This window comes from Lithobates pipiens, unplaced genomic scaffold (assembly GCF_037356315.1).
Source record: "Lithobates pipiens isolate NorthernLeopardFrog02 unplaced genomic scaffold, aLitPip1_a1.2 Scaffold_8, whole genome shotgun sequence".
Lineage (NCBI taxonomy): Eukaryota > Metazoa > Chordata > Amphibia > Anura > Ranidae > Lithobates > Lithobates pipiens.
In genome coordinates this window covers 612,221,189-612,246,892 of record NW_027507903.1, presented here as the reverse complement: position 1 = coordinate 612,246,892, position 25,704 = coordinate 612,221,189, and the positions used below count along the sequence as shown (strand labels likewise).

Below are 25,704 nucleotides of genomic sequence, written 5' to 3'. Positions count from 1 at the left end.
GGCAACGCTATTGTCAGCAGCGGACACGTTAAAAAAAGCCCACACTGCGGAGCCATGTGCCGGTGTCCTGGGAGCGCCAGATGTGACCGTACATGGTCGATGACTCGCTCCTGATACATTTGCAGTCTGCTTTGTCCCTGCTGTGCAATGTAAGTCATTGCTGCTTCTCCTCCCTATCTGCTGGTCCATATCTCCCTCTGAACTCCCCTCCTCTTCCTCTCTTGTGGGCACCCACGTGACATCACTAGACACGTCATCATCAACGTCACCTTCCCCACCGCTATAAGTAGAGATCTCGGAGTAGGCAGCAACACCGGGGACCAACCTCCTCCTTGGGCTGATCTGGGTACTGGCGTCAGACTGCTGAGTAGCGCTTGTTGCTACCTCCTCTTCCTGATCCAATACCAAGAGTGGCTGCGCATCAGAAATGTCCTCTTGATATGGATCGGAAAATAATTCCAGTGACTCAAGCGGAAGGTATGTGGTGGTGGTGGTGGTGGTCGTGTTGTTGGTGGTAGTGTCTTTGGGGGTGCACATAGCAGAGAGTGAAGAAGAGGGTGCAGATCGAGAGGATGAGGAGGGTGCAGAAGAGTAAGGCTGAGCGAGCCACTCAACCAAGTCTGGTGCATCCTTTAAAGTAATTGAACGCACCTTCTGCAACTTCCCACTTTGGCTCAAGCCTGTTGCTCCTGCCCTACCCCTACCACCCCTGCGGAAGGGCCTGCCTCTTCCTCTGCCTGTCATTTTTTAAATGACCCTGTGACAAAACTCTTAGTCCCTATACCGATGAAGGACTGCTGCAGTATAGGGCAGCGGTCAGCAGTGGTGCACGTCAACCCTATCTATTGTGGACCGATAGCGGTCCTTACAGAACAGCAGACTGTACCGCACTCAAGCCTATGTACCGTAGCACCCTATACCAAGTTACCAGTCCTTATAAGAACTTTTGTGGACCAAGCAGGTTGTGTATTAGTGTTTAGCAGACTGTACGTCAGTCCCTATACCGCTGAAGGACTGCTGCAGTATAGGGCAGCGGTCAGCAGTGGTGCACGTCAACCCTATCTATTGTGGACCGATAGCGGTCCTTACAGAACAGCAGACTGTACCGCACTCAAGCCTATGTACCGTAGCACCCTATACCAAGTTACCAGTCCTTATAAGAACTTTTGTGGAACAAGCAGGTTGTGTGTTAGTGATTAGCAGACTGTACGTCAGTCCCTATACCGCTGAAGGACTGCTGCAGTATAGGTGAGCGGTCAGCAGTGGTGCACGTCAACCCTATCTATTGTGGACCTATAGCGGTCCTTACAGAACAGCAGACTGTACCGCACTCAAGCCTATGTACCGTAGCACCCTATACCAAGTTACCAGTCCTTATAAGAACTTTTGTGGACCAAGCAGGTTGTGTATTAGTGTTTAGCAGACTGTACGTCAGTCCCTATACCGCTGAAGGACTGCTGCAGTATAGGGCAGCGGTCAGCAGTGGTGCACGTCAACCCTATCTATTGTGGACCGATAGCGGTCCTTACAGAACAGCAGACTGTACCGCACTCAAGCCTATGTACCGTAGCACCCTATACCAAGTTACCAGTCCTTATAAGAACTTTTGTGGAACAAGCAGGTTGTGTGTTAGTGATTAGCAGACTGTACGTCAGTCCCTATACCGCTGAAGGACTGCTGCAGTATAGGGCAGCGGTCAGCAGTGGTGCACGTCAACCCTATCTATTGTGGACCGATAGCGGTCCTTACAGAACAGCAGACTGTACCGCACTCAAGCCTATGTACCGTAGCACCCTATACCAAGTTACCAGTCCTTATAAGAACTTTTGTGGACCAAGCAGGTTGTGTATTAGTGTTTAGCAGACTGTACGTCAGTCCCTATACCGCTGAAGGACTGCTGCAGTATAGGGCAGCGGTCAGCAGTGGTGCACGTCAACCCTATCTATTGTGGACCGATAGCGGTCCTTACAGAACAGCAGACTGTACCGCACTCAAGCCTATGTACCGTAGCACCCTATACCAAGTTACCAGTCCTTATAAGAACTTTTGTGGACCAAGCAGGTTGTGTATTAGTGTTTAGCAGACTGTACGTCAGTCCCTATACCGCTGAAGGACTGCTGCAGTATAGGGCAGCGGTCAGCAGTGGTGCACGTCAACCCTATCTATTGTGGACCTATAGCGGTCCTTACAGAACAGCAGACTGTACCGCACTCAAGCCTATGTACCGTAGCACCCTATACCAAGTTACCAGTCCTTATAAGAACTTTTGTGGACCAAGCAGGTTGTGTATTAGTGTTTAGCAGACTGTACGTCAGTCCCTATACCGCTGAAGGACTGCTGCAGTATAGGGCAGCGGTCAGCAGTGGTGCACGTCAACCCTATCTATTGTGGACCGATAGCGGTCCTTACAGAACAGCAGACTGTACCGCACTCAAGCCTATGTACCGTAGCACCCTATACCAAGTTACCAGTCCTTATAAGAACTTTTGTGGAACAAGCAGGTTGTGTGTTAGTGATTAGCAGACTGTACGTCAGTCCCTATACCGCTGAAGGACTGCTGCAGTATAGGGCAGCGGTCAGCAGTGGTGCACGTCAACCCTATCTATTGTGGACCGATAGCGGTCCTTACAGAACAGCAGACTGTACCGCACTCAAGCCTATGTACCGTAGCACCCTATACCAAGTTACCAGTCCTTATAAGAACTTTTGTGGACCAAGCAGGTTGTGTATTAGTGTTTAGCAGACTGTACGTCAGTCCCTATACCGCTGAAGGACTGCTGCAGTATAGGGCAGCGGTCAGCAGTGGTGCACGTCAACCCTATCTATTGTGGACCGATAGCGGTCCTTACAGAACAGCAGACTGTACCGCACTCAAGCCTATGTACCGTAGCACCCTATACCAAGTTACCAGTCCTTATAAGAACTTTTGTGGACCAAGCAGGTTGTGTATTAGTGTTTAGCAGACTGTACGTCAGTCCCTATACCGCTGAAGGACTGCTGCAGTATAGGGCAGCGGTCAGCAGTGGTGCACGTCAACCCTATCTATTGTGGACCGATAGCGGTCCTTACAGAACAGCAGACTGTACCGCACTCAAGCCTATGTACCGTAGCACCCTATACCAAGTTACCAGTCCTTATAAGAACTTTTGTGGACCAAGCAGGTTGTGTATTAGTGTTTAGCAGACTGTACGTCAGTCCCTATACCGCTGAAGGACTGCTGCAGTATAGGGCAGCGGTCAGCAGTGGTGCACGTCAACCCTATCTATTGTGGACCGATAGCGGTCCTTACAGAACAGCAGACTGTACCGCACTCAAGCCTATGTACCGTAGCACCCTATACCAAGTTACCAGTCCTTATAAGAACTTTTGTGGAACAAGCAGGTTGTGTGTTAGTGATTAGCAGACTGTACGTCAGTCCCTATACCGCTGAAGGACTGCTGCAGTATAGGGCAGCGGTCAGCAGTGGTGCACGTCAACCCTATCTATTGTGGACCGATAGCGGTCCTTACAGAACAGCAGACTGTACCGCACTCAAGCCTATGTACCGTAGCACCCTATACCAAGTTACCAGTCCTTATAAGAACTTTTGTGGAACAAGTGAGTTGTGAATGTTTAGCAGACTGCAGCAGAAGGGCAGCAGTCAAGTATAATATCCTTTCTATATTTGGAAGAAAGAATATTATACATGTACAAGCCTATTACTGTACCACTGATACCAGTCCTGAAAAGAACCTTTGTGGAACTAATAATAACAGCAAGTCTTTAAAATTACCCTCACTGCCTGACAACACTGCTTCCTTCCTGTCCCTATACAAATTGGCAAAAAAAGAGAACGATTAGTGGTTACTGGAACAGCTCTTTTGTGGACCTTGATAGTAACAGCTAATGATGATGATGATGATGATGATGATGAAAGACTAATCTGGCTGTCCCTGTAGCATACACCGTCCTTTCCCTTTCTCTAAACTAACAAAAGACACTCAGGCTGCTGCAAGAATCAGCAGCACAGCAAACCTATCAACACCTAACACCTATACCAGTCCTGAAAAGAACTTTTGTGTACCAAATAGCTAGTGGTTTATCTCTCCCTACTCCACACAGGAACCTGTCCCTATCGTAACAGAAGAAAGAATGTAAAATGGCCACCGGATCGGGTGTATTTATAGGTTAGGGGGAATGTACAAGTGTCCATGTGCTGTCATGTCTCAATTGGCTGTCCTGTATCACATGATAAACGTGTCACCAAAGGTTAAAGTTCTTGTATACATTAAACACGTAAGTCCGCCGCGGCGAACGACGGAAAAAGGCGTTCGAACGTGCGGACCGCGAATGTCGGAAATTCGCCGCGAAACGACCGCCGGGCGAAACGTTCGTCCATCACTAGTGGTGTGTTCCAACGCGATTCAGGATGGTCGGAGCACGGCCGATCAGTGTATTACCCTTGCTTGGTTTAAAGACTGGCAGCCCACTAGCGCACAGCTTCTACTAAAGACAATTTTTATGGACTATTTTTATGGACCATAAATACTGTTACTTGTAGATATATAGATAGATAGATATATCATTTTTTTTTTTTTTTTTAGCTAAATCCTAGAGTGCGCCATATTACCCCCTTTTTTCCATGTTGCCAAGCCTTAAGTGGCCATCTTGGATCCTGTATGCATGCACATTCCAGCTTACCCTTTTTATGTTTGGTGGGTCACCTTCTTTTTCTCTGCATGTGTTTTTTTATTTTTGGACCTGTTGATCCCACCCTGTTGAGGTGGGAACTTCCAATCTATGGGTGAAAGTGCTGCCTTACTATGTCTATACAGGCTTATGCCCTGTACACACAATAGGATTTTCTGACAACAACACTGTGGATTTTTTTCCGAAGGATGTTGGCTCAAACTTGTCTACACACGGTCACACAGATATTGTCGGAAATTACGAACATCAAGAACGCGGTGATGTACAACACGTACGGCGAGCCGAGAAAAATTAAGTTCTTTTCAAATATTTTTATTAAAAGATATAAAAAAAGAGGGATAACAATACACAAGTACAGAAGGTCGCATAGCATAGAGTCACTAAAACATAGAAATACGGGCAACACTTGCAGTACAAGGCCAACGAATAAGTCATAATAAGGCAAATGAAAACATCCAGGATCCATTAAAACACAACAAATTGTTTCAGTAGAAAATAGTTACTTTGGATCAAGGGTAAACCGTGAGGGGAGTCCCACTAAGAGGAGGTCCCCTAGTAGGGTTAATCATCCCCAGAACTGGGGAGCAGAAACATTCAAAGAAGATATACCCTACTGTAGTTTAAGCATAAAGGAAAACACAAAAAGGCTAATAAAGTCAACCAGCCACAAAGAAAAAGCAAAACAGAAAGGGGAATAGAGATAAGGAAAGGTGAAGTATAGAAAAAGTGCAAGGAAGCACAAGGAAGAAACGGGATAGAGAAAGGACAGCGGGCGTCCCGGCGTCCCCAAGGGTCTCAGTGGGAAGTAGAGGAGCCTATGGGTAAAAAACTAACCTTTAAGTTATAGTACTAAAAGGTGGGGATCAAAATTTGGGGGCAGGAAGTGGTCCACCCAAGGTTGCCAAATCTTACTATAAAGGGGGAGTCTGTCTAAAATAATTGCTTCAATTTTGCTGTGAATCATGGCCTGGGTAACCCGGTTCTTAACTTCAGGAATGCTAAGGGTCGCAGATTTCCAGGCCTTTGCAATGGTCTGTTTTGCTGCTGTGACTATCTGCAGAAGGAGCCGTGTCCGGGATCGGGAGAACCTGTGAGGTATTAGGTTTAATAGGGCAATCGCTGGATCTGGCGGTAGAGTACATGATAAGAGTCTGGATAAGATAATAAAAATTTGTTTCCAAAATTCTGTCGCCACTGGGCAGGCCCACCAAATATGGAGGTGTGTGCCAACCTCGTTACATCCCCGGAAGCAATTTGGAGAGTAGTTTGGCACAAATCTAGAAATCCTGGCTGGGACCAGGTACCAGCGCATTAAGACTTTATAATTGGCCTCAGCCGCAATTATATTCTAGGTAGCGATTTTAGTGTTGAGCCAAACTCTACCCCAATCTTCAGGATCGAGACTAAGAGAAAGATCATGAGACCAGGCACTAGTATATAGTAGGGGAGAACTCAGACTAGAGGAAAGGTAAGAATAGAGGCAGGATATGATTCCAGGAGAGTGCAGGTCCGTTTTACAAATTGTCTCAAAGGGGGACAGTCGGCCTAGGTCAGTACATGACTTAGTGTTCATTTGGACAAAATGGGTTATTTGGAGATATCAGAAACACTCTCTATGGGGAAGCTTAGTTTTGGCTTGCAAGACCGGGAACTTTAGGATTGCGTTACTCGATACCAGGTCACATACTCTAGTCAGACCCCTTTGAGACCAGGCAACGGACAAGGCGGGATCCAAGTAAGCGGGTGTGAAATTTGGATGGCCAAAAAATGAGAGTAAGGGGGAATGAGGAGACTGTAATTTATAAGTAGACTTCAACTTGTCCCACAACCCCAATGAGAAGCGGGTGAAAGGGTTACAAATCGACTTCCTTGATGGGGGTGGTAGCCACAGCAAGTTGGATATGATCAGGGGATGGGCATCCACAGCTTTAAGGCTGACCCACAGGGGCGTCTCAACGGTCGCATGATAAAGGGCCAATTGAGCTGCATAAAAGTAAAACCTAAGATTGGGGACACCCAATCCTCCCTGCGTCTTATGGCGAAACAGGGTCTGCCTGGAAACTCTGGGCCTTGTTGACCCCCAGATGTACTGGAAAATACGACTCTGCATGACATGGTGGAAATACGGGGGTATCGCGACCGGCAGTACCCTAAAAAGATATAGCAGTTTGGGCAGCAACGTTATTTTCACGGCCGCGATCCTCCCCAACCATGAAACACAGAGTGGTTGCCAAGAGGTCATAAGGGATGTAAGGTTACGTAATGCGGGGAGATAGTTGGACTGAAACAGTTGAGATGGGTCGCTGGTGAGTTTAACGCCCAGATACGGAATAGAAGAAGTTGACCATTGAAAGGGGTACGTTTCTTTTAAATTATGAAAGGTTTCCGATGGCAGAGACTCGTTGAGGGCCCGTGACTTAGTTTGGTTTACCTCCAATCCAGAGACCAAAGCGAATTTATCTAAAAGGTGACAAAGGTTTGGGAGCGAGGTGTGAGGTGAAGTAATAAACAAGAGAGCATCATCAGCGAATAAGCAAAGCTTGTGCGGCACAGAGGCAATCTCCAGGCCTCTGATATTGGGATCTGCTCTAATCATAGCCGCTAAGGGCTCTATGGCAAGGGCAAAAATCAGCGGGGAAAGGGGGCATCCTTGCCTAGTTCCCCGCTGGATAGGGAATCTATCGGAGATGAAGCCCGAATATTTAACATATGCCTGTGGATGGGTATAAAGGGCTTGAACCCATTGTAAAAAATGCGGGCCAAAGCCCCAATACTGTAGTACATACTGCAAATATAGCCAGGATAGTGTATCGAAGGCTTTTCGAATATCAAGTGAAAGCAGATGCATTGGAATTTTACGAGTTCTGGCGATATGCTGCAGCAGGACCACTCGGCGTATATTATCACTAGATTGCCGTCTAGGGATGAATCCCACTTGGTCTTTGTGAACCAGGTTTCCAATAAATTGATTTAGGCGCAGGGCTAGTACTTTAGCCAATAGCTTAATATCAGTGTTTAAGAGAGATATGGGCCTGTATTTGGACCAAAGCGTATTATCACTATTAGGCTTGGGAATCATTGATATGATTGCAGTCAACGTGTCTCTACCAAAGAATCTATCCCTAAGGAGGGCGTTAAAGGCGTTAGCTAATAGTGGGGCCAGAGTGTCCACAAATTTTCTATAATAGGAGTTAGAAAGGCCATCCGGGCCCGGTCGTTTATGTGGTTTCAAAGTTCGGATAGCAGACAATATTTCCCGTGAGGTAATGGGGGGCCTCCATTGCTTCCCGGTTAGAATTAGACAAATAGGGAATCTGAAGATCCTGGAAAAGGGAATCAGTAGCTTCCCTGGGGCAGGGGGCATTAGCTTCATATAATTTAGCTAATTTTTTACTAAATTCAGATACTATTTTAACTGGATTACTGGTGAGGGAATTTTTACCAACACTCAACCGGACATGTTTAAACGAACGCTCCGGATTCCTAAGACATAAAGCTAAAAAAGTGTCAGGTTTATTGGCCTTAATGTAAATATTATGTTTAGAGCTGCGAATAGCTTTGTCGGCAGCTTCCGCCAGAAGCAGATCCAGTTCTAATTTCTCTTTCTCCATGGCCAACTTATTGTCGACTGTCGGGGAAGCTTGAAACTGAAAGAGATTCTTATTATAGTTGGCCTCTAATTGTTGTGTTTGCAGGAGCTTATCCCTCTTAAGATGTGTGGCTATAGAAATACATTTGCCTCGAATCACAGGCTTATGTGCCTCCCAAAGGAGGATGGGAGAAATCCCCGGGGTGGCGTTATATTGAATGTATTCCGCTAAAGCTACTTGAATATCCAGGCAAAATGACTGATTAGCCAGATGTTTATCACTAATACACCAAGTCCTATCAGTAGATTGAGGGATCAGAGAAGTGATTGTGGTAATGACAGCGCAATGATCTGACCAGGAGATCGGGTGTATGTGAGATTGAAGTAATATGGGGGACGAGGTAACAGGTATAAAAATATGATCAATCCTGGAAAATGAGTTTTGGGGATTAGAATAAAATGTAAAATTTTTCTTAACCGGATTGCATTCTCTCCAGGAATCAAGGAGGGCGGCCTGTTGTAGTAAACTACGAAAATGGGATGAAGCTAAAGAATGCTCCGGGGTGTAAGGAGACTTATCCAAATGGGGGTGAATTGTCAAATTGGAGTCACCACATACCAGCAGGGTACCCTTAGAGTGAGCCTTAATCGTTTGAAAAAGGTGTGAGAAGAAAGGAACAGGGTTTCTATTTGGGGCGTAGTATGAAACGAGAGTGACTTCCGTGTCTTGTAGGAGGCCAACTAGAATAATATAGCGGCCTTCAGGGTCTTTAATTTTCAGAGGTAAGGGTAAAGGGCAGCGAGCGGTGTAAGGCTAACAGAACACCCCTTTGCTTAGTTGCCGCTGAGGCGGTGTAGACTTGTGGGTACTTATAGCTAAATGATCTAGGGGTATTATGAGAGGAAAAATGGGTCTCTTGGAGCGCGACTATGCTCGCCCTCAAAGACGGGAAGGAGCAAAATGCTTTGACTCTCTTATTAGGGGAATTAAGCCCTTTAACATTTAGCGACAAAATATTCAGGGGGGCCATGTTCGTTCCGAGAGGGAGGAAGGCTGATAAACCCATGGGGTCGCACGGGACGCCCGGAGAAGGGGGTAGCGGGGGGAGAAAGAGAGAGAAGAAGCAGAGGGGAGGAAAGGAAAAGGAAAGGAGTAGAATAAGAAGAGAAATTCACGTAAGGCGTATATATGAACCATCTTACTGAAATTCGTCAGACTAAAAACGCCCGACAAAAGAGTACGTCGTCTTCCCGGCCACAAAATCAGGTCAGGCAGAGGATGTACTAAATTATAGGGGGGAGCAGTGACAGCTCTCCACCGTGTATCGGGATACAAATAAGAACATAGTTGAGATCATTGTATCAAGCCATTAAATAACCATAACATATAAAAATGTGCGTCAATTAGACATTTGCAAAAAATAACATATCGTAGATAACCAAAAAGGAATCCTCCCTAAAGGAAGAAGGGGGAGAGGGGGAGAGGGGGAGAGGGGGAAAGAGGGGGAAAGGGGGAGGAAAGGGGGAAAGGATAAGGGGGGGGGGGAAGGAAAGAGGTTAACATGGTTACTGTCTTAGAAATAGAGGACCATAAACAAAATATAATTCACTTGACAACAGCGGGGACATGTGTCATATTATCTCCTAACACTAGGAGAAAGCAAGATACAGGAGCTCACCAAGGGGCAGGTGAGGTGACTTGGCCAGGCATAAACAAATCAGCGGGGCACAAACACTTTAGGGCTGACATAGCTTGTTGTCGCTGTGCGCAAGGGGGTACCCTTACGGACTGCAGATGGAGTCGGGCAGTCACGGGGGCCCCTCGTTTGGGGGTAGCCACATAAGGGTAAGGACCTGGACGGGCCGGAGTGTGTGGAAGGGCTGTGTCCGAGAGTTGGACCGGAGGAGACAGATGAAGCGATTCCAGCTAATTCTGAAGGGCCTCCGGTGTGGTAGCGACATGTTGCTGTCCTTTGTAAAAAAATTGTAAAGCGAAAGGAAAACGCCAGGTATATTTGATTTGTTGCTGGGTGAGAATTTGCAATTGCGGTTTCATGGCGCAACATTTCGCAATGGTAAGGGGGGCCAAGTCAGTGAATAATTGGTAAGAGTGTCCCTGGAAGGTGAGGTTATCCTTATTGCGAGCAGAAGCAAGGAGTTGTTCCTTTGTCTTGAAAAAGTGGAATTTGATGATTATATCACGCGGGGGTCCGTCCGTTTGGCGACGGGTGAGGGCCCTGTGAATTCTGTCGAATTCTAATCGTTCCACTGGAATTGAGGGCCAAAGTTCCTGGAACAGAGCTAATGTAAACGCTTGCAAGTCATCAACTGATTCTGGAATACCCCGGAGGCGCAGATTCGACCTGCGGGAACGATTCTCTGAGTCCTCAAAACGGGAAAGCAACATGGCGTTCTCTTCACGGAGCGATAACAGCTCTTGTGCATGTTCACGGAGAGTTAGCTCCATATCGTCAGCACGGGTCTCAAGATCTGCAGTCCTCTGGCCGAGTTCCCTAATCTCTCTTGTTAACTTATTAGTAATTTGGTCAGAGGTCGTTTTAAGGGCTTTTTTAAGCATAGTGTCCATATGCAGTAGAAAGTCAGCTTGTGACATACCTGCTGGGGAGAGGTTAGGAGAGTCAGCTCGTGCTGGGATATTGTCCTCATCCTCATCGCTGTGCTGATCTTCCGAATGTGAGGGGCTGTCACGCTGCTGCGTTCGCTGCTGTGCTTGAGCCTGAGCCTGTGCTTTCGCCGCCATCTTGGAGGAGGCCTGGGCGAGCGCCTCCTTGATTGGTTTGGGCTTCGTTTTGCCTCGATGGCCGGTAAGGACCATCGCTGAGTTAGCGTGAGAGGTGCCCGCTGCGATCCCGGTAGGTGCAGGGCTGAGATCTCGCTTCAGGGAGCGGAACGGGTCCCGAGAACACGGCGGAGAGTGCGGAGCTCTAGTGAGGTATGTCCATCACGGTGAGCCTCGCGCATGCGCCCCCGAGAAAAATTGAGTTCAATAGCCAGTGCGGCTCTTCTGCTTGTTTCTGAGCATGCGTGTACTTTTGTGCGTCGGGCTTATGTACACACGCTCTAAATTTCCTACAACAAGTTTTGTTGTCGCAAAATTTGAGAACCTGCTCTCAAACATTTTTTGGCGGAAATTCCACCAACAAATGTTCTATAAAGCATACATGTTCTATGTAGCTTGTTGTCAGACTTTCCGACAACAAGCTCACATCCAACATTTATTGTCCAAAAATCCTATTGTGTGTACAGGGCATTAGTGTTGTCACCCTAGCACAAACAGTAAAAGCTTACATGTCAGCGTTCAGTGGGCTGGCACATGTCAATTTTGATTGACGCCATTGCCAGACACTTTTTAGTGCAACCACAGCACCAAGATCACCCCCAGCTCAGCCAACATGAGTTGGTCATCCCTGATAATACAGTTGGTCAAGCAAACCCCATGAAAGCCCTACTTAGTAACAAGGAATCAAAAGTATTATACAGTACAAGCAGCTGATTCATCATGGGCGTCTTTTCTGAATTTTCCCTATAATTTTTTTTGTGACTGGCAACATTAAACCTGTGTTGGATAATGTTAACCAGGAGACTTTTTTTTAAATTAATTTTGACAGAAATAGGTAGGGACAGCTATACAATAACAAAGGTGAAACTTACCTGACTGGTTGGAAATCTCTCCTTGTGCACAAGGGACACATTGAAGGCAGCAGGGTGGTCCTCTAGGTTTGGCAGCCTTCCGAAATCCTGGAGAACAACTTTGACTGCAGACAGAGATGGGGACCTGCAATTAAAGTGAGCATTTAAAGTTGAGATTCAGCTAAATTTGAGAGCGGCGGTGACAGAAGACCGCTTGTAAAAGAGCAAGAAGAAGGCGCAGTGGCCCGGCAAGAAGAACCGAAGAGGGGGACAAGACCCCGAAGAGGGGGACAAGACCCCCGAAATCGGAAGAAGAGGGCGGCGAAGAAGAAAGCCGGGCTCCTCCGCTAGTAAAAGAGCTAGCAGAAGATAGCGGAGGAGTCCGGGGAGAAGACCCCCGGAGCTGTGCAATAAACTATTTTAACCCTTGTGTGTTGTGTTTTTTTTTACTTTTTATTACAGGTGAATGGGTAGGGGTACATTGTACCCCATACTCATTCACATAGGGTGGGAGGCCGGGATCCGGGGGCCCCCTTATTAAAGGGGGCTCACGGATTCCGTTAAGCCCCCGCCCGCAGACCCCGACAACCAATGACCAGGGTTGTCGGGAAGAGGCCCTTGTCCTCATCAACATGGGGACAAGGTGCTTTGGCGTGGTGGAGCCGCGTGGCCCCCTTTCCCCAAGGCACCCCCCCATATTGAGGGCACGCAGCCTGGTACGGCTCAGGAAGGGGGGGTGCTCGCTCGTCCCCACCCCTTTTCCTGACCGGCCGGGGAGCGTGTTCGTATAAGGGTCTGATATGGACCTGGGGGGGACCCCCACGCCGATTTTTCGCTGTAGGGGTTCCCCTTTAAGTCCATACCAGGCGACGGGGCCAGCGACGCCTCCTTCGCTGGCCCTGGGCTACCTGGAGACGCGCTCAAAATGAGTGGACTTTTCTCCGGGTGGGAAAAGTCCGTTCATTTCAAAAGTACGGCGGACTGGCACGCACACGGCCGTATTGTACGCCGAAATGCGAGTCCGGTGGACAGGTTGGAGTGCAAAAATACTTTCTTAGTCCACCGGACTTTTGGGTAAAAAAATGTCCGCCAGAGCCTACACACGGGCGGATTATCCGGCGGACTTTTCCCCTGGATTGTTTGATCGTGTGTAGGCATTAGAAGAAGAGAAGCACTGGCCCGACTCTTCCCTCGGCAAGCTACAGCAGGTGGAGAGGCGGAGGGGCAGCTTGCAGGAGCCCTAACCCGTATCCAGCATCACCTCCTAAGGTAAGGACATGGGTGACTGCCTTCCGGTCTGACCCGTTCCGGCAGAGGGGTGCTAGTAAGGGGGCCAGGGGAGCTTCCAGTAGCCCGCACTTCCTCTGATCACGACCCACCGTCCGATCGCCGCCTTCCTCTCCGTCTTCCATGGGGGGGTTTGGGGTTGGCGGTTGTACGAGTGAGGGGGGCAGGCTTGTTTGCTGCCTCCCCCCCCCAGAATATTGAGCACCAGCCTCCACTGTTGGTGAGGAACATTTGATCTGCATTGTCCTTATTACAACTACAACTTTGAGTTCAGGTAATTCAGGGGCTCATCGCACATATGCAAAAATGTATTTTAATAGCAATTTATAAAATCAGAAACATTTCCAAGAAATATATTTTAAAACGTTGCATTTGCCTTGAAATCAAGAATATTTGGCAAGTAAGGGAACTGTGCACAAGTAAGCACAGAAATCGCCAATACATTAAATTACTCATATTTTAAAACTTAGTAGTTGGTCATAAAGGAATTATAATGGTCACACCTGGTTCTGTCCATCCACCCAAAAAATTGCACTTTTGTTAATAGTGAACATTTGACTAGGAGGTGCCACAGTGTCATAGCTGCCAATCTTAAGGTGGGATATCATGCCATCTGAGTTCAGCTGCCAGTTTACAATGTCATATAATGCTGGTGGGTCTCCATTTTCATCAAAGTAAAGCTCTTTGCCATTGTTTAGAGTGAGGCTGGCCTTCTTCATGTAGTACAAGAGCTGTAAAGTAGAAAAGTTTTACAATTTACTTCCTGAAATGTTTTCCCAAATTAAATAAAGGAATTTTATGGTCACAAGGTCACCAGTTTTAACCTTTTTTTAAGTTGGGCATAAAACCGGTAAGGCACCGAACCTCTACTGAGTTGTAAATGCTCTCTATGTCCATATTGTGGATTTGTCTACAGTATACTTGTGGTTCTAGCACTCAGCACCAAGACAGGAATTAGAAGAAATTCTTCAAATAGGGACACCATCTAACTCTTCCAACTCGTGTCTCATTTAGGGCAATCTCCTCCCACTTCCTGTTCTTTCTGATACCCATGACACAAATAAAGGAGAAAGATTCCTATTGAGGACATATTAAAACAGAACTTCTTATATTTTCTCACTTTATCTTTAACTTAAAAAAACGAAACAAAAATAGTGTAAATTAGAGTTATAATTGTATGTTATGAGATTTAATTACATAGGATGGAGTAAAGCATATGTAAGCCTTGTGAGTTGTATACTCCATCCATCTGTGATAAATGGGTCTTTAAATTCAATTTGTATTAGACATGTGCGATTAGTTTCGTACGAATCTCAAATTCGTACGGATTTCCCTAAATTCGTAAGTTTGGGAGGATCCAAAATACGAATTGCCATGGTATTTTGTTTGAAATAGGAACTTTTGTTTACAAATCCCCAGGACGAAGTCAGCACAGCACAGGGATGGTGGGAGCCCCTCATCTAAGGAAAATTCGTATTTCAGATAGGAAATTCTTCAACGGAATTTCATATTTCGGATAAAAACCAAACTTCCATCAGCATCGACTGTCATATTGAGGTATATTTTTGCCTTTAAATTCATCGTAAAGAACGTTCGTACAAGTTAAGGAACCTAACGACAATTTGTATTTCGTACGAATTGAAATTGAATTTCGGACACGAAATACGAAGTACAAATTAGAAATACAATCCTATACATGACTCTTTATAGGAAACTGGAAGACACATCATACATATTAAATTGTACATCTGGTGCAAATCCAATTGTACATCCAATTGCATATTTAACAGACCAAAAGGGGCAAATAAGAGTTAAATTTCAGGGTTTGCATACACTTTAATTTACCATATATCATCATGAAGCACTGAATCACAGTAATCTAGGAACAGCGAAGTATTTTTAAAGAAAGGTGCCTTTTTTACCGTAATATTACCTGCCATGGCTTGACGTTCCTAATATGTGCACAACTTGCATTAGGAAATGGTCCTGCACCTGGTTTACAGCTTTCAAGATCTACTAATGCTTGAGCTAAGATATGCACTGCTTTGTAGACATTGTATGGATTTCTCAAACTGGATACGTCATGGTAGCCATTCTGCGTTCCTTTGAGAGACTCTCTCCCTGTGCACACATTCCCTTGTACTGTGGAGTAGTTTCCATCAGTAGTCCTAAATTCACAATTAAACATTTCCTTCCAACGTAGCTTCAACCAATTGCTTCCTATACCACTGAAAAGGTGAAATTGGCTCAGGAAATCTTGAAATCCTGGAATCACTCCACTGTAGAGAGCAAATCCAACTGTGCCAGAGAACATTTTATAAACATCTTCTGTGGCATATAATGGTGATGTTGACCATCCTTGACTGGCAATGAATGTTTTCCCATAAATCTTCTGATTCAACATCTCTTGCACAACTGGAATCAAGTCAAGTATTGTGGAGAAGACAATGACAACTCTGGCTGAAGACTGTTGAATGACCCTAACTACGTGGAGAGCGTTGCGATCAGGTTGACTTACAAGAATGCTTACAGTGAAGGCAATGCAAGCCCCAGCCTTGGTGATCTCTTGCTTGACCACATTAATACCCTGTTGGCCATAATCATTGTCCACAGCCACCAGACCTACCCATGTCCAACCGAAATATAACACAAGCTTGGCCAGTCCTTGAGACTGAAACACATCACTAGGAACAGTTCTGAAGAAAGATGGAAACTTGTTTCTGTCACTTAATAGGCGACTTGTTGCTAAATGGCTGATCTAAATGAAAGACAGATTCGTTATTTATTTACCAGACACAAAAATGTATTAGCTTCATGGTCAATCGATTATTACTCTAGCTTTGCAAGTCCGCATTCCAGGTTTAAAACCCTCCAAGGACACAGTCTACATGGATATTATACATTATTACCATTGTTTTTTTTGGTGTTCTACTTTACAAAAAAAAATATGGTAGTTGGTTAATTAAAAACTCACCATATTGCCCCTTTTTTGCAAAGTACAGACATTATGACAGAGACAAATGTAAATGGTGGCATGTACTTTGTGTTATGTAATATCTGCCCTATATAAATACAGGAAATTATAACTGTGTGATATCATAACTACTCTCTGTCATAGAGAGGGCGATGTTTCTCTCTTTATTAGTGCAAGAACTGACATATGCCTCTTGTGTGCAAGACACACATACACACCTACACACACACACTTAACATTTTCCTTCCCTCCTTTTACTGAGATGTTCTAAAACAAGGGCCCCAAAACTCTTCAGCTCATCTAACCCTTCATAAATGTTCAGAGTGTTCATGGATCCACAAACGTGTTTTAAATGTAAATTGAATGTTCTATCGAAAGATTCATCACATCATTCAAACCATCAGCTACTGATGTAAACCTGAACTCTATACTTTTCGTTTATACCCCCTTAGGTAGTAACCATGCCACATCAGGTGACTGTCCTGCCTATTTCCTATACTGTGAACCATACTCACTTTATCACCCTGCACCTGGTGTTGGAGACAAGGAACCATGACATCTGTTTACAAATTGTACAGTGATTTGAAAAAAAGGTAATGGAGTAAACAAGCTCCAATAGTATTCTATCAATGGATCTCTAAAAGGTTTATGCTTTGCCATATAACATCCTAACCAGGGGCGGACTGACAACTCATGGGGCCCCCGGGCAATAGGAGATTATGGGGCCCCCGGGCAATAGGAGATTATGGGGCTCCCGGGCAATAGGAGAAGATTATGGGGCCTCTGGGTGATAGGAGATTATGGGGCCCCCAGGCAATAGGATATTATAGGGCCCCGGGCAATTATGGGGCCACACAGTATACACACACACACATACAGTATACACACACAGACACACAATATACACACACAGTATACACACACAGAATACACATACACACACTGAAAAGGTACTGGAGAGGTGGGGCAGCTATAATCTTGGGATTAAAAAAAAAACACAGATTTTTACATACTGTCCCTGGTTTTATTGAGGCTGGCAACTGTGATTGGGCCCCTGAGTGGCATGGGGCCCTCGGGCATTGCCCAAGTTCCCGAATGGTCAGTCCGCCCCTGATCTTAACACAATCTCTCATCAGCTCCTTCTCATATCTCTCAGATACTCCAAGTAGAACACATACCTGGTCTGTGTTCCCCCATGAAGTGCACTCACTTCTTCATCGCATTGCAAGGCCTAGTTGTCTTACAGCCCTGAAGAATGGATATTCTCTCTTTGACAGTCTCAGTAGATACCAGAAACCAGTGTCCTTTCTCCAGATTAGGGCAACATTTCCTCCAGTCACAAGACCTCATACACTATGGTACTACTAAACTGTTGCACTTACTCAAATGCTTTGTTTATAAGTACTAAAAGCATAACTAATGGCAAAACTTGTTTAGTTTAGAGTGGTGAAGGCTTAGAACTATGGTCAGATTATTTTTTTTTTTGCTTCTGTGTCCCCATCAGGGAAATTTACTCTTTCTAATTGTCCTGATCACCAATGTGATTAGATAAAGAGAGAGGGGTAAATCTAAAATATTGAGTTGCCATTAGTACAAGAATAGAGGGGACATCTTTCAATGGGAACTTTCTGTGATAGCTAAAGCCCCCTACACAAGTCGGATGTGAGCTTTCGGTCAAAAATTCCGACCTTGTGTATGCTCCATCAGACTTTTGCTGGCAGAATTCCAGCCAGTAAAAGATTGAGAGCAGGTTCTCTATTTTTTGGTCGGAAAAAGTTCCGATCGGAAATTCTGATCGTCTGTACAAATTCCGACGCGCAAAATTCCTATGCATGCTCGGAAACAATTTGACGCATGCTCTGAAGCATTGAACTTAATTTTCTCGGCTCATTGCAGTGTTGTACGTCACCGCATTCTTGACGCTCAAAAGTTCAGAGAACTTTTGTGTGACCGTGTGTATAAGGAAGCCAAACTTGAGCCAAATTCCGTCGGAAAAACCATCCAAGTTTTTTTTCCGAAGGAAGATCAGCTTGTGTGTACAGGGCATAAGAGGGGATTTCCATCACATTGAAAACATACCATATTCTCCCACTTAATGTTGAGTCTGCAGGACAGGTATTAAAGAGAAAGCTTTCTAATAAAACACATAAGGTAAAATACTGGCATAAATTTGAATCGTTCACTACTCAAAACAAAAAAAATAGTTTTGACTTTACATATACTTAATGTACTCAAGAGGCAGTTACTATTAATTATTTTATTGACCATGGCAAATATGTTCATAAAATGATATCAGTGTCAGAAGGCCTTGCTAAACTATCATTTTCAAAATGACCAAAATGATACGTAGAGTAAATGCCTCCATTCATGATTTGCCTTACCTGAGGGTACCGGAACAGTCCCAGAACATGTGCTAGGAGAACAGAATTGGAGGAGAGTGCTGCTCCAATAATAGCACTACCAGGAATATTTTCAAGACATCTGTAGTTGGCAATGGCTGTGTTTGATCCAGTCAGTATCTGCAAAGCACCATCCAAGTCATACTGAATAACATCACATGAGTCATATACCTGGAAGCCCAAAGTTGTGTTGGGTAGAAGATTGGGGTTATTGTTGATCTCTTCCACTGCAAATATCAGTGCTTGGATCTGTTGATAGCTGTCCACAAAAAAATCTTCAGAAGCAACAAATACAAAAAGAGAGAAACTTTTCAAAAGGGATTTATAAATTTTTAAACAAATTTTGTCATTTGTTGTTGCTGTTTATTATTATTATTATTATTATTATTATTATTATTATTATTATATAATAAAACAATTAATAATATAAAATGTATTTCAAATTATTTTAATCCAGTAAATCGGACACATTGGATAGTGAACATTTATTTCATTTAAACAACTTACAGCATCACAACTTTTGGTGCACAAAAAAAGAAGAAAAATAATAATAATAATTAATAATACATCTTGCTGAATGTCTCAGAAACAGATGCTAGCAGCGACAGGAGGTTCCTAAATCAATTTTTCAAAAAACATCCAGGCATTTTCTATCTTTAGAAAAATAGTATTCTCATCCTAGGCTCCTGAGTCCTGACATTGATGTACAGAAGCCTACTACAATAGACTAAATCTGTAAACACTGGTTTTCATGGGGACAAGACATTAAGGAAATTCTCCCCAATTGAGAGGTGTAGATTCTAACCCTTTCCCTATTTACAGAAAAACAAAAAACAAAAAAAAAATCTTATTAGTTAAGTATCCATTAGAGAGCTTTCCCTCAGCTCCTGCTACAGTGATAGGCAACTGAATTTTAGGAAAGACTTGGGACATAGACATCAATAGAAACCTTGCACAAGGTTCTAACTCTTCCCTATCAGATTCAAAATAATAAAAAAAAGCTTTACTTGGAGTTAAGATATGACCAAGTCAAATTCAACTTCAGTAAAAACTAGTAATACATTTCATATTTCTTAAATATTTCATAAAAGCACACCTACGTTGTACAGGGCACCTTTGGAGGTTTCGTAGTGAAGGAAACTTTTTGATAAACCCATTCCAAATGGAGTGGGACAACAAATCCAAACATGACATCTCCAGGTTGTGTCGTTCCTTCCAGGTTTGATGAAGTAGTTAATATGCATCTCTTATTTATAGGAGATGCATCTGTAATGAGGTTCAGTAAAGCTAGAGGCCAAACTGCTGCAAATAAGTCTCTCATTTTCCTCCAATATCTGGAAAGACAAGATAACGCAATAACTATCTGCCCATAATACATTGTCAACCAGCAATGTTGTGTTTTCTTTGTGCATAGGTAAAGCCCAGTTGCAGATGATAAGCCTGGTTTTAATTATTTAATTTTTTTATACATTTAAATGAAATAATCACTGTACATTTACAAAACCTACTATGGAAAAGAGCCAGTGGGGAATGTCGTTCCATATGCCAGGTCAACCTGCAGTGCGTGAAACCATAAAATAGGTATGCCTTGAATTAATTAGAACAACCAAGGTGGGACACATATTTGGACCAACATCAAGATCAGGTCATCTGAACTGGAAACAATATTTGAGGATAAAGACCATACAAAAGTGACAAATATAAATAATAAAAAAAGAAAAACAGCAAAGTAAAATAGGAGGGAGAAAGAGAAGGGGGGATAGGGGTGATAAAAGTTTTAGAGCTACTATATATTCAATCCAACATTATTAGAGCTCATGGGTGCTCGATCTACAGTTGCTCAGCTGTGAATAATTGTCCATAGAAGTGATCCACACAACCGTTGCTGCTCTAAAAATCTTGCTTTATTGAAGAAACCACTGTGTACAAAATCACAGGATCAAAGGTATAGTCAGTTGATGCATTTCAGCTTACACAGCTTTAATCATAATGGGGGGACTAGGGAACAGGGAACTGTGTCAGGCATTAGGGATTTCTTGGTGAAAAGTGGTCCTAAGACCCTATCCCGGCCCTTTGGAAATTCCATTCACTGCCCCCCGATTCGACAGTGATTCTGTTGCATTGAGGACATTAGGCGGATTGAAGAAGTGACTAGCTCTCTTAAAGGCACTTCCAATGAATTTATTATAAATATCAGTTTTTGCATAGAATGTGGAAGGTAAAAGAAGTATACATAAAAAAAACATTGAGTACATCATGTTCAGGCAAATACATAGAATATACCATGTACACAACAGGAACTTGTAAAGAATGGGTTTTCAATACAATAAGTAGAAGCAGTATGACATTTTCACTGTACATTCACAAAACCTACTATGGAAGAGACCCAATGGTGGTCAAGAGGGGTTCTGTTGCATTGAGAATTGAAGACTTGACTAGCTCACTTAAAGGGACTTCCAATAAATTGACAAAAACTTGGTGTAGTTGGTCAGACATCTCCTGCTCTGCTGGTTTTTAAATTAATAACCACTTACTTCCCGCCATATAGCAAAATGACAGTAGCAAAGTGGTTTCAATATCCTGACTGGACGTCACCAGGATATTAAGCCACTGTGCGCCCACCGGGGCACGCATCGCGGCGATCTTTGTTGCGGTGTGTCAGCATGACACACCACAACTCCGATCTTGGTAAAGAGTCTCTGATGGAGGCTCTTTGACACGTGATCAGCCGTGTCCAATCACATGTAAACAGGAAGAGCCATTGATCGGCTTTTCCTCACTCACATCTGTCAGGTGTGAATAGTGGAGAGCGGATCGGCTGCTCCTCTAATGGGGGGTCTGTACTGATCGATTATCAGTGCAGCATCCCAGAGGATGCCCACACTGGACCACCAAGGATGCCACAAGGACAACCAGGGATGTTAGCACCATGTATGCCACCGTAGACCACCAGGGATGCCAATCAGTGCCCACAATGGATGCCAATCAGTGCACACAATGGGCATCACTGATTGGCAGGCATTATTGTTTGGTACTGATTGGCATCCATCAGTACCATACATTACAGTACATCAGTGCCACTTAGTGCCCATCCATGCCCATCAGTGCCCATCCATGCTGCCTATCAATGCCCATCCATGTTACCCATCAGTGCCCATCCGTGTCGCCTTTCAGTGTCCATCTGTACCGCCTATCAGTGCTCATCCGTGCCACCTATGTGTACCCATCAGTGCTGAATATCAGTGCCACCTATCAGTGCCCATTAGTGCCACATATTAGTGCCCATCACCAGTGCCCATCAATGCCACCTCATCAGTGCCACCTTATCAGTGCCCGTCAGTGTAGCCCCATTAGTGCCTATCAGTGAAGGAGAAAACGTACTTATTTACAAAGTTTTGGAGGCGGACTGACAGTTATGGCATCTGCCTTGACAGAGAAGTAAGGGGAAGGGGCACATGGAGGAGGAAATATTACGAGCTTGGTTTTCGATAGATTGAGTGTGAGGAAGTAGTTTGATATCCACATTGATATGCCAGTTAGTAAAATTACATCCAATAACAAAAAAATGGTATATTGCAACTCACCAATTCTCAGATGTGGTGTCTTTATTAGTTTTCCTTTTCTAGTTTTTTTCTCCTTTATATTCACCTGGTGATCCAGCCAGTAGGTCTGCTATTTTTCAACAGATTTATGCCTCGTTCACAGGATCGGACATTGATCGGACATTCCGACAACAAAAACCATGGATTTTTTCCAATGGATGTTGGCTTAAACTTGTCTTGCATACACACGGTCACACAAAGTTGGTCGGAAATTGCGAATGTCAAGAATGCAGTGACATACAACACGTACGACAAGCCGAGAAGAATTAAGATCAATAGCCAGTGAGGCTCTTCTGCTTGATTCCGAGCATGCGTGGAACTTGTGCGTCGGAATTGTGTACACATGATCGGGATTTTGTTGTAGGAAAATTAGAGATCCAGATCTCAAATTTTGTGTATCGGAAATCCCGATGGAAAATGTCCGATGGAGCCTACACACGGCCGGAAATTTTGACAAAAAGCTCCCATCGAACATTTTCCATTGGAAAATCCGACCGTGTGTATGGGCCATAAGCTGTCCAGATAAAGTGGCACTCAGAGGGTCCAAACAAACCATTCACCTTGAGTTCATCTTCAATGTGTAATGCTGCGTACACACAGTTGGAATTTCGGCCAGCAAAGGAGCAATGAGAGCTTTTAGTTGGAAAATTTGTCCGTGTGTATGCTTCATCGGACTTTTATTGCCCGAATTTCTGCCAGCAAAAGATTGAGAGCAGGTTCTCAATTTTTCAGACAGAAAAAGTTTCTATGGGAAATTCCGATTGTGTGTTTGCAATTCCGACGTGCAAAAACTCACGCTTGCTCATATTCAACTACGAGATGGAAGCTATTGGCTACTGGCTATTGAACTTCCTTTTTATAGTCCCGTCGTACGTGTTGTACGTCACCACATTCTTGACGGTCGGAATTTGGTGTGACCGTGTGTATGCAAGACAGCTTGAGCGAAATTCCGATCGTGTGTACACAGCATTAGTCAATCCAATCTAAATCTGCTAGTTTAAGACTACTACTGTCTCAGTCGCTCCTCCATCCAAAGTGAAGACACCATAAGACATGTAGCGTGGTAATGGATAGATCATCAGGTGAAAATAAAGGAAGAAAAAACTCTAATGAAAAAAATGAATGGATTACATTTAAGGATTAGTAAACTGCAATATATTACAATTTTCATTTAGGTTTAATGCCACTTTAAGCATCACATGAATCCTCAGTCTATAACTAAAAAGAGAACATTTGCAAAAAAAGTTCTACATATTTTTTATAAAAGGATACTCAATTCTCAGAAATTTTATATCAGTACTAAGAGGATCTGGATTGTCATGGACAGATTGCAGTAATGCTCTTCAAGACAGGACTATGGAGAACACACAAAAATTATAACACCAGAGAAGTTAGCGGCAATAATACTGATGTGTGTCATAGTTCTGCTTCTCTTGTTATCAATTATTGTTCTTAGTCCAATACAGCGGAACGAGTTGCTTGTGATTTCTCACTTATATAAGAATATACGAAGGGAGATTGCTTAAGAGAATCACTAAAATCAGGGCACAGGGTTTCCTTGGAGGATTAATTTGATTTAATTAAATCAAATTAAATCAATTACAGTACAAGTACAGCTTCCCATATGTGCAGCAAAAAACAAAAAACTAAATGTGCATATATATTTATATAATACTATATATATATATATATATATATATATATATATATATAAATATATAAATAAATAAATATATATATATATATATATATATATATATATATATATATATATATATATATATATATGTATATACAGTGCCTTGCGAAAGTATTCGGCCCCCTTGAACTTTTCAACCTTTTGCCACATTTCAGGCTTCAAACATAAAGATATAAAAATTTTATTTTTTGTGAAGAATCACCAACAAGTGGGACACAATTGTGAAGTGGAACGAAATCTATTGGATTTTTGAAACTTTTTTAACTAATAAAAAAATGAAGAGTGGGGCGTGCAAAATTATTCGGCCCCCTTGCGTTAATACTTTGTAGAGCCACCTTTTGCTGCGATTACAGCTGCAAGTCGCTTGCCCATTCTTCCTTGCAAAACAGCTCAAGCTCAGTGAGGTTGGATGGAGAGCGTTTGTGAACAGCATTTTTCAGCTCTTTCCACAGATTCTCGATTGGATTCAGGTCTGGACTTTGATTGGCCATTCTAACACCTGGATACGTTTATTTGTGAACCATTCCTTTGTAGATTTTGCTGTATGTTTGGGATCATTGTCTTGTTGGAAGATAAATCTCCGTTCCAGTTTCAGGTCTTTTGCAGACTCCAACAGGTTTTCATCCAGAATGGTCCTGTATTTGGCTGCATCCATCTTCCCCTCAATTTTAACCATCTTCCCTGTCCCTGCTGAAGAAAAGCAGGCCCAAACCATGATGCTGCCACCACCATGTTTGACAGTGGGGATGGTGTGTTGAGGGTGATGAGCTGTGTTGCTTTTACGTCAAACATATTGTTTTGCATTGTGGGCAAAAAGTTTGATTTTGGTTTCATCTGACCAGAGCACCTTCTTCCACATGTTTGGTGTGTCTCCCAGGTGGCTTGTGGCAAACTTTAGACGAGACTTTTTATGGATATCTTTGAGAAATGGCTTTCTTCTTGCCACTCTTCCATAAAGGCCAGATTTGTGCAGTGTACGAGTGATTGTTATCCTATGGACAGACTCTCCCACCTCAGCTGTAGTTCTCTGCAGTTCATCCAGAGTGATCATGGGCCTCTTGGCTGCATCTCTGATCAGTCTTCTCCTTGTCTGAGCTGAAAGTTTAGAGGGACGGCCAGGTCTTGGTAGATTTGCAGTGGTCTGATACTCCTTCCATTTCAAAATGATCGCTTGCACAGTGCTCCTTGGATGTTTAAAGCTTGGGAAATCTTTTTGTATCCAAATCCGGCTTTAAACTTCTCCACAACAGTATTACAGACCTGTCTGGTGTGTTCCTTGGTCTTCATGACGACTTGATTACACACAGGTGGATTCTATTTATCACCATCAGTCATTTAGGACAACATTGGATCATTCAGAGATCCTCGCTGAACTTCTGGAGTGAGTCTGCTGCACTGAAAGTAAAGGGGCCGAAAAATTTTGCACGCACCACTTTTCAGTTTTTTATTTGCTAAAAAAGTTTAAAATATCCAATGGATTTTGTTCCACTTCACAATTGTGTCCCACTTGTTGGTGATTCTTCACAAAAAATTTAAATTTTATATCTTTATGTTTGAAGTCTGAAATGTGGCAAAAGGTTGAAAACTTCAAGGGGGCCGAATACTTTCGCAAGGCACTGTATATATATACATATAATATAAACCTTCAGGGGTATTAGCGAATGTAATATTATAAATTCCATTAATTTATATAAATTGATTTCAGATTTCAATAAGCCCCCCACTTGCAGATCCTATCAACTACATGACCAGGGTTGTGGGGAAGAGGCACTTGTCCTCATCAACAAAGGCACATGGTGCTCTGCGAAAGGGTC

At 43.6% G+C, this 25,704-nt stretch overlaps 1 protein-coding gene across 1 annotated transcript in view; it reads right to left on the bottom strand.

The window, feature by feature from the left end:
* The window catches only part of LOC143962332 (extracellular calcium-sensing receptor-like), a 31,983-nt gene extending 10,850 nt beyond the window's left edge, over positions 1 to 21,133 (bottom strand). The window contains exons 1-5 of the mRNA XM_077471631.1: positions 21,124 to 21,133; positions 18,572 to 18,864; positions 15,150 to 15,974; positions 13,720 to 13,947; positions 11,951 to 12,074 (exon numbers count right to left, since the gene is read on the bottom strand). Coding sequence (XP_077327757.1) covers positions 11,951 to 12,074; positions 13,720 to 13,947; positions 15,150 to 15,974; positions 18,572 to 18,864; positions 21,124 to 21,133 — 1,480 coding nt within the window. The remainder of the gene's footprint in view (positions 1 to 11,950; positions 12,075 to 13,719; positions 13,948 to 15,149; positions 15,975 to 18,571; positions 18,865 to 21,123) is intronic.
* Between the last annotated feature and the right edge of the window lie 4,571 nt (positions 21,134 to 25,704).